The 19647-nt window shown below is 35.7% G+C and overlaps 1 protein-coding gene across 4 annotated transcripts in view; it reads right to left on the bottom strand.

Annotated features, from left to right (window-relative positions):
- Positions 1-18830, bottom strand: part of LOC109078897 (protein FAM135B-like) — a 44740-nt gene extending 25910 nt beyond the window's left edge. For 3 of the 4 annotated variants that reach the window (XM_042745102.1, XM_042745105.1, XM_042745104.1), the window contains exons 1-3: positions 18494-18830; positions 9272-9363; positions 3222-3301 (exon numbers count right to left, since the gene is read on the bottom strand). In XM_042745102.1, the coding sequence (XP_042601036.1) occupies positions 3222-3301; positions 9272-9351 (160 nt within the window). In that variant the 5' untranslated portion in view covers positions 9352-9363; positions 18494-18830. Of the gene's footprint in view, positions 1-3221; positions 3302-9271; positions 9364-9466; positions 9589-18493 lie in introns of those variants that run through there. The other variant, XM_042745103.1, reaches the window with a different exon arrangement.
- Positions 18831-19647: the final 817 nt, after the last annotated feature.

Below are 19647 nucleotides of genomic sequence, written 5' to 3'. Positions count from 1 at the left end.
GTTATATGAAGAGACAGGAACACTTTTTGTAAGCGAAGAAAACAAAAATAATGACTTTATTCAACAATTCCTTTGTCAACAGTCTCCTCTGTGTCTCTCCATATCACCGTATGCTGTGTATACTCTTCTGTATCATCCACGCCACAAGGATGCGCTGTTTCTCCGTGTATTTAGCTTTGATTTGAAAGATAACAGAGGATCCTTGTTGCGCGGTTGATACAGAAAAGTATATGCAGCATACGGTAATGGCAGATAGAGTATTCTGATGATGATTTTCATACCTTTTATGGACCTTGACACTGTTATTTACTTGGCAGTCTATGGGACAGTCACAGGCCTCCCGGTTTTTATGGGATATATTTTAAGGTGTGTTGGTTTGACGAACGGAGCTTTTACAGGTTTGGAACGACATGGGGGTAAGTGATTAATGACAAATTTTTCATTTTGGGGTGGAGTATCCCTCTAATGTGCTGTTTACACATCAGACAGTGCTGCTTAAACATACCGAATGATGTACTGTACAGGTCAGAATGAGGAAAAACTTGTAAGGCACAACGCAACAGATTTTGGTTACACTGTTGTACTGTTTGAACCATTTCAGTTAGTAGAGAGCACAAAGATACTGAAACACTTCAGCTTAGTCAACCAACAAGTTGTCCGGATGACATTTTGAAACTAATAATGAAATCCCATAAGAGCCCGAATGGCTAGCAGATCCAAAATGGCCGCTGATGCCAGTGAGTGTGTGAGTTTGAGTCAGACCGCTGCTGGCATTCAATCAAACGAGCAGTGCCAAGACTCAATGTCAGACAGAGGCCACGGGGCTTCTGCTGCCAAATACACACGCACACACACAACTCCTCAATCAAGACATTAAGATATGATAGCCAAAGAAAACTGCTGCATTATCTCATATGACTTGAACAAACTGTGCAACTGGATGAACAGGAAATACTTCATTTATCACTGTGCTAGTTGGATAAATGTAAAAGGGACAAGAAAAAAAGCTTTTATTGATTATGGCTTTGTTTTGAGTTTGGTTGAGTGGGTTTTTTTTTTTTTTTTTTTTTTTTAAGGAATTTTTATTTTTTTTTTGAGAGGATGCATTAAATTGATCAAAAGTGACAGTAAAGGCTTTCATGTTGGTAAAAGAAATACTTCCTTTTTTATATTTCAATTAAAACTATCATGGTTTCCATGAAAATATGAAACAGCAGAACTTATTTCAACACTGATAATAATAAGAAAAGTTTCTGAGCAGCAAATCAGAATATTAGAGTTAGTTCTAAAGGATCATGTGACACTGAAGACTGGAGTAATGATGCTGAAAATTCAGCTTTACATCACAAAAATAAATTACATTTTAAAATATATTCAAATAGAAAACAGTTATTTCAAACTGAAATAATATTTCACAATATTACTGATTTTACTGTATTGTTGATCAAATTAATTCAGCTTTGGTGGAAATAAGAGACTTGCTGACTCCAAACTTCAAAACGACCGTGTATGTTTAGAACACAAGCAAGTCTATGCGTTAGCAAAAAAAAAATTAAATTTTTTTTTTACAAAAATACAGCAACAACAAACTTGTAGTCTTGTCAGTTCCTTGCACATAAACAGCAGATGAAAGTTTGCCCAGAAGCTCATTACGGTGCAGCGATGTCAGTCAGAGAGCAGTATTTGATCTGAAATCACACGATTCAGACGAGTATCTGAGGCCTCAGCGAATAAACCTGTGTCATTTTCAGAACCACGTTAACACACTAACTTAATGCAAAATAGGAAGTAAACAGCAGTCCCATATGTGAATAGGAGGGATTCATTCTCCAAATTGTGTGTGGTAAGATATTACAAACATGGTTTCTTGACAGTACAAGTAGATTTTATAAGGGGCTTTTTTCCAAAATAGTTATTTTGGCTCTTTCGAACATGGTCTTAAACAGGTGTCATAACAGCAGTGTGTACACTGATAATTGTGTGTGTGTGTGTGTGTGTGTGTGTGTGTGTGTGTGTGTGTGTGTGTGTGTGTGTGTGTGTGTGTGTGTGTGTGTGTGTGTGTGTGTGTGTGTGTGTGTGTATGTGTGTGCAGGTAACCCGTGTGTGAGAGATCAAAGAAGCTGTCAATGTTGTGAAAACAGACTATATTTTCACCTGACACAATGTGACCCGTGTAAACATGGTGCCCTGTGTCCCTGACTGCCATCAGATGGCTATAAAACTAAAGCACGTTGATAATATTGTAGACATTTGTGTAAAAATATAAGATGATAAAATAATAACATTATATTAAAATATATTATAAATCATATTAAGTAAATATTAATAAATTATAATTTTTATATTACATTCTCAAATATTTATTATATCTATTTATTATATAATAAATGTGTGTGTGTATGTGTGTAAATATGTACAATTAAAAATTTTACATTTTAAAAACTAAAATGAAGTTTTTTGCATCAGTGTTGACCTAATCAGTTGCACTCATTGTCAATTTGTATTTGACTTTGAAAGCAAGTGATAGCGTATTAGTCCATGATCAATTATTTATCCAACTCTAAAAGCCATATATCTAGATAGTAAATATAGATTGTATCTCTGTATCTCTCTCTCTCTCTCTCTCTCTCTATCTCTCTCTATCTCTCTCTCTGTGCTCTAAAGCTGTGTTTTTCGTCTCAGAAAGTAGTTTATTCTGCTCGTTTATTTTTAACAGCAGGAGCAGAGACAGCGAGGGGAATCCTCCCAAAGCCTTTGGGAAAGAACCCTCGAATGCTCACATTCATCCAATGGGCTTCACTATCATCCTCTATCTGGCAAAACAAGGCTGTATAATTGTAACCAAAATGAAGTCCTCACAAACAAATGCATTTTGCACAATAACAGGAACATTGCTTACAGCAAGCGATTTAATGTTCAACAGTAATTGTCTCTGAAATTGTTGTTAAATTAGTTTCAAAAGTGCTGCTTTAATGTGCCTTTAAAGGGAATGAATTTAGAGATGCATCTCCTCAGAGAGGATTTTAGCTTGCTGACAGTTTAAAACCCTCTCTCAGATGATGCATCTTGAATCTAAACCACCACTAAAAATATTAGAAAAGAATCTAGACACACTCACAAACCGATGTCACTGACTGATTAGTTGCATGTTGTCTGTTAATGCTACACACATGGTTTATAGAGACTCTGAGATGAAGAAAGTAAATATATAAAGTTCTCACCTTTGTATCCAGGTGTTGTGGCAGTGATTCTGTGAGGAATCCGAGGAGACACACGCAGACCTGCCCTCACCTGATAGAAGCTGCAATTGACAAAGAATTGTTGAATTATTATAGATTTTATTCTCAGATTACAAAGTGGAATACAAATCATTTGTAAAAGATTCATTATCATACAAAATTACAATTAAACAACTAAAAAACAGACAAACAAACAAAATACTGTTTGTCTTTTATAGTTAAAGTTAAAATGGTCTAGTTGCAATGAGAAAACTACCAAACTCAAGGCAACCAGCTTCAGGACATTTTTGAAAAATTTTAAAGGGATACTCCACCCCAAGATTAAAATTTTGTCATTAATCACTTACCCCCATGTCTCTCTCCATATCACCGAATGCTCTTCTGTATCATCCGTGCCACAATGATGCGCTGTTTCTATTTGTATTTAGCTTTGATTTGAAAGAAAACAGTGCATCCTTGTGGCGTGGATGACACCGAAGAGCATACGCAGCATTTGGTTATATGGAGAGACACAGAGGAGACTGTTGACAAAGGAATTGTTGAATAAAGTCGTTATTTTTGTTTTATTCGCTTAAACAAAAAGTGTTCCTGTCACATCATATAACCCAGATTGCACATCTGATGGCAAATGGAGTATTCTGACAACGACTTTCATACCTTTTATGGACCTTGACACTGTTATTTACTTGGTAGTCTATGGGACAGTCACAAGCCTCCTGGTTTTCATCCAAAATATCTTAAATTGTTTTCTGAAGACGAACAAAGCTTTTACGTGTTTGGAACGAGATGGGGGTAAGTGATAAATGACAAAATTGTCATTTTGGGATGGAGTATCCCTTTAACACATGAAAAAAGTTGCTGTATGTATAACTTTGTGATTGTTGAATGTATAACAAGTAAAGTTGGTCTGTGCATTCAACAAACAATGTAAGTTATGAACACAACTAATATTTTTGTCCCAGTTCAGTAAGTTTTCCTGTTAATTAGATCCTCAACACCAAACATTGAGGATAAAATAAAGCATGTCAGGGAGGAACACAAAATGAACACCCGTGTCTCCTGATGATACACTGAGGTCTTATGAAGTGAAATGTTCGGTCTGTGCAAGAAACTGAACATTATTTACAACATTATTACCTGTAATCCACAGCCTCAGGCAAAAAGGGAAATCTGATTATTTTCCAATAACTGGTTCTTTTTGGTTTCGGTTTGTTTCAATTACGTGATTGGACAATGAAGAAACGTATACATACACAAAGCACTCAACAATGATGTGAAAGTGGATGTTTTACATGTTTAATGCACATAAAGTGAATAAACTAGTCTTCATCAGCTCATCATGAGAAATCATAAAAACTTTAATTTTGCCACTTTATTTAAGTGCTCGTTTGGTTCACACATGGGCATATCAGCGGCTCTTTGGTCTTCAGTCCAAATCAGATCTTTTTCCTCAGTTCAGTGACTGTTGGAGGAACTGGAGCACTGAATAAGTTCATCATAGGATCATATACATTGGTATTTTGGCTCATTTCTAGTCTGTCATGTGTCCAAAAGTGAGCTTTTAGATTAGAACTATTTCAGGTGGCTCAGTCCAATTTGATGTGCAGGTTCAACTAGTTCACCAAAAAGAACGAACTGAAAAGAATGATTTGTTCATGAACCAAACTCCGGACCATTTGCCTGAGGTTTTGGATTACGGGTAATTATGTTGTAAATAATGTTCAGTTTCTTCACAGACCAATCGTTTCGCTTCCACAAGACCTCAGTATGTTGTCAGGAGCCACAAGCGTTAATTTTGTGTTCCTTTTTTTTTACTCTGAAAGTGACTGTAGCCGCTTACTTTAATTTTATGAATGACAGGGACCATGGTTTTATCTAAAAAAAAAAAAAAAAAAAAAAAAAAAACTTTACTGTTCTACTGAAAAAAAAGAATCAGTAAATTTTCATTTTTGGTTGAACTATTTTTACTGGCTTCTCTAAAAACCATCGATTTTTTGAGGCTTTTTTTTTTTTTTTTTTGCCTGAAATGTTCCTTTAAAATTATGCAGGTGTAAAGCAATATTTCCCTCCTAAATGATAATTTCTATAATTTACTTCAGGTGACTGAGCACATATTACAGATGGAACATTAGTTAAATTTCATATATTTATACAATGAAAGTTTCTGAAATCTGGTCATTTTAACTCATACACCATACATACACCACCAAACTTGTGTGACCTAATAAAAGACAGATATTTTCTTCCCAGCCGTACCGGTGAAGTCCTCTACAAATGAATCTAAATTATTAATCCCTTCAGGAAAAAATGGCAATAAATAATGGATATAATGCATGTTCCTATGCCATTTACAGCAAGATCAAGATAAACAGCCGTCGATCTGGTCAGTGTGTAATTTTATGATGTGAATCTCTATTAAATCATAAATAATGATGGTGAATTAATGTGAAAGCTTAGTCGGCATGTCCAGACAGCCCAGGCTCCATCAGGGGGATTGTACAAAGGTCAGCTTGGCCAGTGAAGTGACTGCAGTTGCATGTTAAATGTTGAAGCACTTCACAGATCATGCTGCACCTCCCTGGAGATCCTGAGCTAAGTTGGCTTATCCTGAGCTCGGCAAGAACATCTACAGTATGTTGACAGTACATGTTAAAATATGTCTACAACACACGTCAAAAAAATTAAATAATTATAACATCCATAAGCTTCACTGCATCTACAGCACATATTAAACCCAACCACAATTCACACTGAAATGTCAACAGACCATATGATCACATGCTTAAACATACAAACAGCATGATATGCACTGTAGCATGTGTTAAACACTTTATAGAATGTTAAAATGTCTGTAGCACATGCTGAAGCACAAGTATATGAAATTATATAGCAAGTGTTAAACATACACAGCACTGCACAAGCTACAAAACATGAAATGCGTGATATTGCTGCTGCTGCTGCAAGTTTTTGTGGTTCCCACCATGCTCGTGGTTTGCTCGTAGGATGGTTAGTTGATGACTGTGTTTGATGATTAATTTAGTGAACATAGCTGTGCTGATATCAGTGCAGTGGGTGAATTATCCCTTTAAGAAGACTTGAAACATAATTAGTCATTTGGACTACTTTTATGATACCTTTATGATGATTTAAGTATCAGCTCAATTTAATGGAAAACAGTTTTAAAATTTCTCTTTTTCTCTTACACGGAGGAAAAAAGGGGTTGGAACAACATGGTGGTGTGTAAATGATGACAGAATTCTTCTTCTTCATTATATCTGCATTTTCAACTAGTGCACATTTGTGTTTAATTTAGATGTCATATGCCAGTGATTTGTTCTCTGTTTATCAGCATGCTCTGTTGAATATGAGAAATCTGCATTGATTTTGTTCTTTTCTGTTTCATTAAATCCACACACATTTTTCAAACAACTAGTGAACCACTGCCCAGTGAATTCTTCCCAAACAGATTCTCAGCAGCGCTCATTATAACACATACGGATTGACTCCATCAGACATATATAGGCCAAAGTTCGGCACCATTCTATTGTTAGCTGCTTCTCTTCAGAGCAGGAACTACATACAGGGCTGTTCAAAACAAACAGTATATTAGAGCAGTGTGTGTCTTGTGGGGATTATTTCAGACGAGAGATTTAGCTTTCTGCTTTACGGAGGGGGAAGGGCCGGTCAAATCTCTGCAAAGCTGATGTTTCAGCCAAAGGCCTTGCTTTGATCTCAGAGCAGACGGGCTGAGCTCAACAACATTAATTTACGAGTGACCTCTACTGCATCACAACCTCAGCTTCACACAGCTGTCAGGAGAACAGTGGAGGATAGAGAGGAAATTCTAGACTAGATCTGCTGACAGACAGGTGTCTAATGAGACTGTCTACTGTAGATGTGCTGTGAGAGTCTCTGGTGTTTCTAGCTTTATAGACTCACTCTTTCAGAAACTTTGTTAATCACTCTTGGGATTGAACTGGCAAGCTTTGTGTTAGCACTGACCCGGTTTTTTAAGACAACATGAAATTTCTCTTTGTAGTAAGCAATGCGTTCAGCCTTATGCTGTCTTCAAGTACACTTGGGAAAGTTACCTATGAGTTTGGAAATCATAGTTACAATGTGAATTGCATTTTTGTGAGAATAAAGTAGCCACATTTCAGTTTTATTTTTTAGTCTGCCAGCCTTTTGTGTTATAACATTAAGTTGAATACTACCTTTGTAGTCAGTAGGATTTTTTAATTCAGCAAGGAATGCACTATATTGATCAAAAGTGACAGTAAAGGCACTTCTATTGTTAAAAAATATTTATATTTGTTTGAAAATAAGAAATAATTGTAAAATAAATAAATAAATCAGCATGTTTTCTGAAGGATCAGGTGACACTGAAGACTGGAGTAATGATGCTGAAAATTCAGCTTTGCATCACAGGAATAAATTATATTTTAAAATATGTTAAAATTTAAATTATTTTAAATTGTGATAAATTTCATAATATTACTGTTTGTATTGTATTTGTTACTGCATTTTTGATAAAATGAATGCAGCCTTGGTGAGCATGAGAGACTTCTTTCAAAAACATTTTCGATCGCCAAACTTTTGAACAGTAGTGTGTACACAACATGCCAATGTTATTGAATGTCACACCACAAAGGTCATGAAAGCACAGTTTTGTCCCTGAATCTCAAATGAGTTCATATTCAGATCCCTATATGCTGCATAGTTAAAAATCAGTGACCTGAAAAGTCATTGAATTCCCTGTGGACTTCACCTGCTGCTCGCAGCAAGACTGTAATTGATTTGGCTTGAACTGATGACAGGAACATAATGTACAAAAACAGCAAAAATCAATCATTAATCTACCAGCCTACTGAAGCGAGCACCTTCACATGACACCTCATGGTCTTAGCGGGGAGCTGTATATGAAAACACTGTTTAACACCCAATCAGCACAAGCTGTCTCTGTTATAGAAGTTATTTAGATTAAACGTGCATGCAGTAGATGCAGATGATCTTAAAATAGGTGTCAGATCCACATTTAGAGAAGTGTATCATTTTTTTGCATCACTAGTGGTACCAAATATATTGTTTCCAAATAGGATTCTCTTATCTGCTATTGGTCAGACAGATAGTCCCGCCCCAAATTCACGCCATCGGTTGGGTGAATGTTATGTCTCAGCCAATCAGGCTGCTTAAATAGTTTACAAATTTAGTTTGTTACCAATAATGGCCCAGAAATCACACATTTAAAAAAATAAATAAATAAATAAAAATATGAAATTGCACAAGAAGCACATTTTCCTTTTCTTTTAGCTTACTACATTACATTTAATATAATACTTTAATTCAGCATTAAATTGATAATAAGTGGCAGTATAGACATGTATAATGTTACAAAAGCTGTTCTTTTTTAACTTTATATACATCAGAGTTTTTAACGTTGATAATAATAATAAATGTTTCTTGAGCAGCAAATCAGCATATAAGAATGATTTCTGAAGGATCATGTGACGCTGAAGCCTGTTGTAATGATGCTGAAAATTCAGCTTTGCATCACAGGCATAAATTAAATTTTAAAATGTATTCAAATAGAAAATAGTTGTTTTAATAGTAATAATATTTGACAATATTACTGCTCTTATTGCCTTTTTGATCAAATAAATTCAATCTTAAGTGACTTCCTTCAAAAACATCTTAAAACCTTTTTTTTTTTCTTTTTTTTTTTCATTAGAGGCAATGCATAGATCTGCTAAAAGTTCATTTTGTCAGCTTTTTGGACTAAAGCATAATGAGACGTACAACAGCTCTGGTCTTTATGCCACATAGCACAAAACGAATGCCACACAATGCCGTCTATTCATTGCATCCAAAAAGAACATGGAAAAATGCCTGGAATGTGACAATTAAACTGATTCAAAGCAGCTCTTAGTGTTTATAGGTGACACTGTCACCATGTGCTCTTCCTGATCAGGTTGTTTAGAGGACAGCCGCTTCACAGAGCCTTCATTAGACATACAGAAGAACTCAGAACTTACCCTCTCTGGAAGAGATCCACATTGTGAAACTTGTGCAGCTCCAGCGAGAACTCCACAGTGCCCTGTACTTCCGACATCATCTATTCCATCACCTAGAGAGACAGAGAAAAGTTCATTTGAAGCTGAACACATCAAGACTTCTTGTTATCTAATCTAGAATGTATTTCTCTTTCAGGCATCTCAGTGTTGCTGTACCGTTGTCAGCTGAGCCGGTTGCCCATTGTGAGGGAGTGTGTTTACCGTGGTAACCTCAATGAACACAATCCAGTGACTCAAGAGCTGCTAGAGAGGCGGATGCACACTCGTGACTCAGGAAGACGACATCTCTAATTACTCAGGTTCTGACTCATCCCAGACAATATTTGTTCTGAGAACCCGATGTGGCGCTCTGCAGCAAACCAATGTACGACGTGCGGCTCCAAGACGGATGACAGCAGTGCCATTTCTGGACGTGATCCCAAATTATACTCTGAGAGACGCCGCAGCTCAGGCTGAACCTGTGTGAGTGTGTGGCAGTAATAATATCTAATGGCTTCTTCCCACACAACAGGTTGTGATGTGAGTCCAGTGGCTGTGACATGAAAGGAATAGCTGGAATTTGAGAACATATTTGCTTTTCCAGACTGGCTTTATGTTTGAGACAGCAACACTCAGCAATCATTATTAACATTCACGTTTTCCCTCAGTTTGTCTGTCTGTCTGTCTGTCTGTCTTTTTGTCTCTTTCTCTGTCTTTTTGTCCTTCATTATCAGTATTACTCATTCTCTTTCAAAGTTTCTTATAATTTGAATATAATGACCAAGCCATCATCTAATATCAGTGTCCAGTTGTTAATACAGTAAGTGAGTGTGAGTCCGTTCCAAAATTTAGAGTAAATATGTAATATATAAATCTAATATAAAATGAAACTATAAAATTAATCTTATGAAGAGGTGCCGAGGTCACAAATAACAAAGAGAAAATATAGAAAAATATTCAGAATTTTGAAAGAATATGTGTGTGTGTGTGTGTGTGTGTGTGTGTGTGTGTGTGTTTTTTTTTGTGTGTGTGTGTGTGTGTGTGTGTGTGTATATATATATATATATAAAATTTGAAACACAGAGTTGTCTCCTCAGTACTGTTACATGAAGGGAAAAAAGATACATAAATAATAACAAATATGGCAGCATTTGTTATACTGCCTTTCATTCCTTCAAAATTAATTCAGCTTAAAAAAAAGGAAAACAATATTTCTTCTGCAATAAAGAAAAGAGTGTATTTCTTACAATGAGAATCAGCATTAAAAATGCTGGGAAAAGCTATATCGGGCTCATTATTGTAAAGAGAAATGAGGTGTACAATGTGCTTAATTATCCTGAAAATAATGTTGCAGTGCAAAAACTCCTAAGGGTTTTTATATATATATATATATTTTATAATAAAAGGATTGGCTTTACTTTTTGTATTTTCTGTATCTGTCTGATTTGCCTGATGAAAATGAAAATAATATCAGAGTAATTGCCATGTTACAAGAACTGAACTGTCATCTATATTTTCAATTATGTGACAATGTTTCAATGTCTAACAAATATCTTGATTAGAGCTTACTAATAAATATTTATTAAAAATAACAGACAAAAATGTATAGACTTGTACAATTAGCTGTCATATCAGTGATCAGTAATTATAAATACATAAGTATGTATTTAGTGGCACTTACTGTATATTTAATTAGTAAGCATAAGTTCATTTTGGGTTGACTTATCTATCATTTTCTTTTCCAGCGGTCCAATGGAGATGCATCAAGGTATTTTTCTATAAAATATGCAGTATGTGTCTAGAAACTGAACTGCCATATCGCCAGTGAGTCTGCAGTTTTAAGGACATCCCATCAGCGGGGGGCAAAGAAGCAGTACTTCCTGGATCTAAATCAGGTGCGCAAGAAAACCAGTTGCAGCTGCCAAGCAGACATGCACCAACCCTTATTATTCACGTGTGTTTCATAGGTAAACATTATTCTCCTGCTCAGGTGAACTCAACAAGGTCAAAGTTGTTGTAATTCAAATCAGTGTCTCTGAGACATATCCTCAACTTCAGTTCCCAGTGAAGCTTAGATTAGTCTTGCCAAACCAATTAAAACGAGACGAAAATAATTTGATTTAGTGCCTGAACAAAATTAGTACCTGTGTCACAGTCTGGCACATCAACATGTTGGTGTTTATAAGCAGGTTCTCACAAACTCCTCCTGATTCTTATCCTGTGGTGTCAGAATGCTGTATCCCACAATGCAATGCTCTTCACCTTTCATTTCAAGTACGATGAATGTAACATTATCAACTGCAATATTTTGTAATACATTACTTGAAGCCTTATTTAAAATGTATCATATATGTATTCATAATGTTGTATTCATAATGTATCTTTGAATAAATAACTGTAACCTGATCTAAATGCATTATAATATTCACAGGTTCCTTGTTACCTCAAAGAAAAAAAAAATGTTTGTCATGTATTTCAATACAAGCTTTTTTAAGTTTTTTTAAGAATAGAATTAGAATAGAGAGTGCAAGAATATAATAGGAATATATTTAATTAAATATTATATAACAATTATTCATGAAAATCATACATTAATACATTCTAAGGTGCATTACAAAACATAATTAATGCATTCAAATATTTTTAGAATGCTGTATATAAAAAGGCTTCAAATAAAGTATAACCCAGTCTTTTTCTTAATGCATCTGATGTTTTACTAAGACATTTTTACAAAACTGGATTCTGTACAAACGGGATTCTTTTATAATACTGGATTCACTGTATTAAACATGTAATGTAGAGGGGTTGTGTGATTTAATTGTAGCCTAAACTTTTTGAAATGTTTATCATTATATATCGGATACTGTTTCACTTACTTTATAAAGCTCAAGTGTAAAAATAATGAGCAGAAACACTCCTGCGGTTTGCCATTGGTTGAACAAACAATAGTTCTGCCCCAAATTCATGCCATTGGCTGAAGCAGATGCCATTACTTGAAGTTCTTTTGTACTGTAGTAAGGTAGAAAAACACATCAACTGAATGTACCTCAAAGCCTTATTTACAATATTCACAGAGGAACTACAGCTCAATCATAACACGTGTCCCTGTTTTGCACCCTTTCATCTGTTTTCTGAAGCAGTGGGTGCAGCGCTGTGTGACAGCTTCCTATCAATAAACAGATGATTAAAATGTTTCAAAACCGCGTAAGCCATAGGAAAACTACAGGAGCTTCACTGTCAGACATGATGGGCAACGCAAAGTTTCTGTTAGAATTGTTGCAATATATAGATACTAATGCCATTCCTACAGACATTAATGGAGGGTGTGGAAAAAGGAAACAATAAAGGAGGTGGGTCTTGAGCGAGTGTGACGTAGAATTAGATGGCTATTATTGGTGGTTTAGTGCTTGGTCTCAGTGTGCCAGGTAAAGGTTAACAGCTCTGGAGCTGCAGTCACCTTCCTCTGGCAGCTGATGCTGAGAAATGGAAAAATATGTTTCCTTTGAAACGCTCCCCTTGCATTAACGTTAATGTTCCATTCGTGTTGGCTTCACTGCCCCATTCAAAATCCTGAGAACCCGTTTGAGACGGGCCGGAGAGTGCTGACCTCTGCAGCTGCTGGAGCAGAAACAGAGGGCATTATGGGTACTGGTGCTTAATTTGAAAGTACAGTACTCATGCGCTGTAGAAAGACTTTTGTACCAAAGAATATAACAGAAGAATATTGTAGAATAACATGAAGTTGCTTGCATCTAGTAAATAAATAATTCTAGAATAAAACAATAGAATAAAATAAAGTTTCAATATGTATATGCACATGCTAAATACATTTAGAATAAAATAGGAAATTAAAAAGTTGATTTAGATAAATGGATCTGCTAAATGTAATATAGAATAGAAAAGGTGAATGCATCTAATCAATGAATATAATAAAATAGAACATAACAAAACTATATAAAGGCACTTTGTGTAAAAGGATCTGCTATATAAATACATATAAAATAACATAGCATGAAGATGCTTTAGGTAAATGCATGTAGTAGAAACAAAATAGAATGTAAAAGAATAATGTAAAGTTAATTTGTGTATCTGCTAAATTAATAAATACAGAATATGGTTGAATTACATGAAGTTGCTTAAGGTAAATGCATTTAGTTGATAAATAATATAGAATGTGATAAAACAATAGAATAATGTAAAGTTGCTTCTGTATATGTAAATGCATATGCTAATTAAAAATAGAATAGAATATTAAAAAAGTTGCTTTAGGTAAGTAAATATAGTAAATATAGAATACAATAGAAAATTTTTGAGCAGGTTTGTGTAAATTAATCTGCTAAATAAAATAAAATCTAGAATAAAATGTTGCTTGTTTTGTAAATGCATCTGCTAAATTAATAAATATACAGTAGAATATAATAGAATAATATGGTTGAGGTAAATTCACCTCCTAATTAATAAAAATAGATCAAATAGAAGATAATAGAATAGTACAAAGTTGCTTTGGGTAAATGCAACTGCCGAATAAATAAATACAAAATAAATTAGAACATAGCAGAATAATATGAAGTTATATATATATAAATCTTCTCAGTTAATAAATAAAATGAAGTAACTATATATATGAACCTGACTAATCTCCATGATTGATTCATGCTGCAGGATTCATATATGTAAGATTTACTTATGTAATTCGATTTAGATAGTGGAGTGGTATGACATGATGAAACAATATTGGTTTAACTGAGTTCACTACAGGCAATAATCGTGCACAGCGGATGTTACCGTATATTAAACCACTATCAAAAATCTTGTTTGCAAAGGAAGTCTGGGAAACGAATCTCAGTGTGTTTGGACTGTGAAGGGCTCAGTTGAATGTATTACAGCCGGACTGAATTACTGGACACCTTTAATATTCTCAGAGATCTGCAAAAATTATGGAATTGTAACCCGCATTTCCCAGAGTTCACTTCCAGCAATATTCAATATTTTTGCACAACAGAGTGTGTGTGAGCAGTCATAAATCTACTGCTGACTGAAGACACTTGCTCGACTTGCCTGCTTAATCAATTCTGCAGGCCGTGGGCTTGCTGTGAGTGATCTATGATTTCATTCTGGCTAGAGTGAAGAGCCTTATGGGTCTGTCAGGTTGTGTCCATCTGTGTGTGTGTGTGTGTGCACATATATCTATTTGAGCCTTGTGCTTGTAATTGAACATGGCAAATGTTAATGGCACTTTACACAAACAGAGTACAAAATTGGGCCACTCTTAATCAAATGAAGCCACTTATACAAATAGTCGGTGAAAAGAAGTTCTTAACCTTTGGGAAATGCTCACCATCAACCTCAGAATATCAAGTTGTGTAGTTTAGAAAGTTATATATATATAATGCCTTTGGCTTCACAACAAATGTGCTATAGAACAGACAATCTCTATCTATATGCATGCCATTCAAAAGAAACTTAATTGTAGAAACTTAATTTTCTGTAAAGTTGCTTTGCAATGATTTGTATCGTATAAAGCGCTATACAAATAAACTTGAATTGAAAACTTGAATAATACTGTACATCCAACCATTATTGCAAAAATCAACCCTGACACACACACACAAACAGCTCCTAGCAAGCAGTTTTGAGCCTATACGAACAAACAGGTTGGGCATTTAAGGGATAATATGCAATCATACCACTTATTACACAACTTTTTACCACTTAAATAAAGACTGGGGCATGAAATATTGATTTTAATATAATCCATTACAGTATACAGGCTTCTTTTTTAATATTGTCGATAACTGAGGCGCAAGATGGCACTTTTTTGCTTGAATGAAACAAGAGATTGTCTGATATGGAAGATATTTCAAAAGAAGCCTTGACCTCATATACCCAGTACTCATGTATTGGCAATCATTATGCAGTTATTTGCAGCAGTCATTATTAGATAAAACTGATCAGAATCAAGCATTTCAGAGCGCCATGTGACATTCTTTTCAAAATATGATTAGGTGTTTTAATTCAAATTTGTGTATTTGTCTGATTGCCTAATAAATCAAAGGATTGTGGATAATCACATTTGGTTCTTCATTACACTGAAAATGAAATGTCACCTGAGCACATTGCATTGTGGGATACAGTATCTAATGCATTGTGCTCTATATACACATTTTGGCGAGACTTGTAGATCATCCAGATATTCCATGGATATAGAAATTCCACATTCTATGTAAAGTATTCAAATATATACTATAGTTGCATGCTACTTTCTTTCCAAAATAGTAGAGTAGATAATAGTATGAAATAGTAACATACTCTTTTTCTTAAGTAAGCTGGCTGTGACGACTCAAAAGGTCACAAGCGTCTGCTTTGCTACATACAGACAGAAGACAGGGTGAAGTTGGGTGAGATGACAGTGGTTTGGTTTGTGGTTAGATCACAAGGTACATAATTGTCTCAACTGAACGTCTAAAGCCAAAAATGTGTGATGATTCTTACTGTGCCAGGGTATAAAGAGATGGATGGATGGATAATTGAAGATAGATAGATAGATCTAATCTGCATGTCTTGCAGCAGTGATATTCAGCTCTGTATAATGAAGTCCTGCAGTAGGACAAAGGTGCTAGTAAAAGATTTATATGGCATGCGCTTGACCCTGCGGGAACAATGTGATAGTGAAAAGAGATTAGAGAAATCACATGAGAGAGAGTCACAGGACCGCATGAGACCGGCCTGAGTACAAACTGTTACAAATCCACACAAAGAGAGCTGAGAAAACCTGACACGACACACACTGCATCTGATGGTTCACACGCAGAGCTGTTCACATTACAGTACTCACAGCTGATTAAAAAGCTATTGTATGAAACTGTCCTGAATAGTCTCAGATAGCAGCTTAAGACAAGAGAGATTAAATCATGTTAAAGTACAATGAAGTTCATGCCTGCATGTTTATGCACAGTTAGGCTGAAAATACTATGTGATGCAAATCAGAACATTAAGACTATTAATATGCAGTTTTGAGGTGAAGGACTGACCAGTTAAATTTTGTTGTGGGTGGGGTTATCTGACACAGTGCAGAAACAGAAGCCAACCGGTCAACAAAATGTTTAGTTGTCTGTGACCTGTAAGTGCAAAAAGCACTCTGAAGATATTTTTGTGGTCACTTTGTGTAACACTGTGTCCAAACCAGTTGATGTTTACTAAAAGTAAAGTTGTTTTAACACAGTGAAAGGAAAATGTTGAATGACACAACATAATCAAAGCCAAAATGAATGTATTTGATATTTAATGTACAGCTATTTATATTAAAAAGTCTCTGTTGGTGGGACTACTCAGTCTTCATCTGTTACCACAAAAAGTCTGATTTACATAGAATGTAAGATTTTAGGTTCAATCCATTAACATGTTAAAGAAATAGATATCATAAACAATTTTCTTTGATTATGTTGATGTTTTATGAATATAAACTGCTCAAAGGGAAACATTTTAAAATATTTTTGTAAGTCTCTCATGCTCACCAAGGCTGCATTTAATTGATCAAAAGTACAGTAAAAAAAATGATAATATTGTGAAATATTATTCAGATTTAAAACAACTGTTTGAATATATTTTAATATATAATTTATTCTCATGATGCAAAGCTGAATTTTCAGCATCATCACTCCACTCTTCAGTGTCACATGATCTTTCAGAAATCATTCTAATATGCTTATTTGCTGCTAAAGAAACATTTCTTTATTATCAATGTTAAAAACAGTTGTGCTGCTAAATATTTTTTTGGAAACAGTGATACATCCATTTTATGCAGAAACGAACTTACCAAGATGTATATAATAAATGCTTTAGAGTTCATGGTATCTACTGCATCAATGTTCACATTATTGTATTTTGTTTCTTTCTAAGGAGGCGTTCACTAACCCTGGAAATTCTGTCCTCTGAGCAATCCAGAACTTTGTGCTGATTTTTCTAGATCATATACAGTGCCTAAACTTAGCTATTATTCTTTCTCCTAGCATTCCCACAAGATCATCCTGTACGTTTTGCCTGAAGCAGTGTGGACAGACCTGGCCGATCGGAAGTCTGCTGGAAAATCTGCTGTTTTACCACATCAGTTAGAGAACGCTGGCGTCTGGGGTATTTTGTGTCCTCCGGCAAGCCAGGGCCCCATCCGTTAAAGCGCTCGGGCCCCTGCGGGACTTGCAAGTTTGCATTTGAATGTCACCATCTATACAGTCCAACTGCATTATTCACAGCGCTCATTAACAGTCCAGATTATTCCAGATTTTACATCACCTGTAAATGTCAGTCTGAGTCAAATGCCATGAGCTGAATTTTTAAGTCTCCTCTACACAAGACGAGTATTATGGAAAAAAAGATCCGCAGTCCTGCTCGTCAAGACGGTGCTGTGAATGTCAGATTTATTGACCTTCACGAATACAAGCCAGATATGCATTTAGAAGAATTTAGATCTGTTGAGCTTGTGAAATTATCCCATTCAAGGCGAACATCTGGATTTCCCTAATGCAGAGTAACTCCAGTTGTTTTAGTGAGCTCCGGTATGATGGAGTTTCTTGAGTCTTCAGCTGTCTGTTTTTGTCAGTTCAGCCTTGCTAGAAACACCTCATTACTTGAAACCTCTCAGAGCGGAAGAAGAGATGTTTACACTCAGTTTTTTACCAAATACATGAGAGAAAACCAAAAGCCTAGATGTTTTTCCTCACTGTTACATGGAAATGCGTCATGCAAATCCTTGTCATGACTCACATGTCTATAAGGTTCCTTCAGGTTTTGATTGAACTCTTTCTGACCCATCGAATGACATATTAGCCTTTTAACAGAACAGAAAGCAATGCACCCTAAATCAAATCATTCCCAATCATGGTGTCCAGCACACGCCGTACCGCTCAAGTCAACATCAATGTCACAAGCTTCAAATGTGTTGATGTTGTGTAGAAATACAGTGCTGTGTGTTTCTGCTGGAGCCAGATGGCTGGTGCGTTGCATTGGCAGAATTTGCATCCAATATGTTCCTAACAGGGAATTATGCCGGATAACGGAATATTTCCATGCCGGTCCACCTAAGAGCGGCTTAAAGACCAGACCAGACTAGTCATTAGGAAACGGCAGTCAAAAGCAAGTCCACGGGAGACGTGAGCCAAACACAGATGAACAATAACAGAGAAAGAGCGTAAACGTCCATCAGCTTACCTGCCTGTGCGACGACGCTGCTGCGCGACCTGGAGGCGTGATCCAAGCACCCGCTTTGATCCTATGTCATTAAGTTGAGAGGGAGGGAATGTGCGTTGAGAGCAGGAGCAGGTCTCAGTGTGGACACAGGCATGAGCGGCTCACGGCTGCTGCTGCTGCTGCTGCTGGTGGTACTGATGCTGTTGTTGCCATGGTGATCATTCAGCTCCTGCGTGCTGCGGTAGTGCGCTTGCGTTCTCCCACCTCCAGAGATGATGTCCAATCTGCCTAAGTGCTGCTGCGCCACTCGCTTAGAACCAAAACCAACCCCCCTCGCTCACTCACTCTCTCTCCTCTCTATCTGAGGCTTGATGCATGATAATAAGAGATGGATGTGTGCTCTGTGTTGTCAGACGCACTATGCTTACAGGCTTACGTCAGTGTCAATAGATGTGAGATAATTTAGCTTTACTCACGATTATCACCCTGAGTGTGTCTCGGATTTATAGTTTAAGCTTAGGATTAATATTTATGTGAACAATAAACACAGCCATTCACTTAGGTTGGATTAAACTATTTTCCTTTTAACAATATCTTTCAATTAATCGACCAATCAATACATAAATAAATGTAAAATAATAGCCAAAATTATGTATTTAAAAAAGATCCCCCCCACCCTTTTGTGTTCACCTCTGCCTATTATATTAGCATTGGTTGGTTTCTTTTAAAAGCCATTTTATGAATGACTTCTTGCTTAAATAGCAAAATAATATTTCAGACTTTCCAGATTAATTTTAGAATGTTTCACAAATTACATTGCTAGAAATTGTCTGAGGTTTTTTATTAGTAGTAGCAGTAGTGGCAGTAGTAGCAGTGTTTCTATTAATATACTACTACTAATATGTTAGTTGATGCTAATTAATGTTATTCATTTTAGTAATTGTCAGAGGGATTATTATTACTATTATTATTGCAATAATTAATATTATACTTATCATCGGATCATTTTATCTTGTAGGCAAAAAGCATATTCATTTACATAATGTATTATAAAACATTTTAAATATTGCTCTTTCAAGTAATTTGTTTAATCTTTTTTCTGAATTATACAAATATATAAGTAGGTAACCCCCCCAATATTCAAATCCATCAGTTACAACCCCCCCAAGCCCCCC

The sequence above is a fragment of the Cyprinus carpio genome, chromosome B19, assembly GCF_018340385.1.
Source record: "Cyprinus carpio isolate SPL01 chromosome B19, ASM1834038v1, whole genome shotgun sequence".
Taxonomy (NCBI): domain Eukaryota; kingdom Metazoa; phylum Chordata; class Actinopteri; order Cypriniformes; family Cyprinidae; genus Cyprinus; species Cyprinus carpio.
This window is presented reverse-complemented; position numbering and strand designations above follow the sequence as displayed.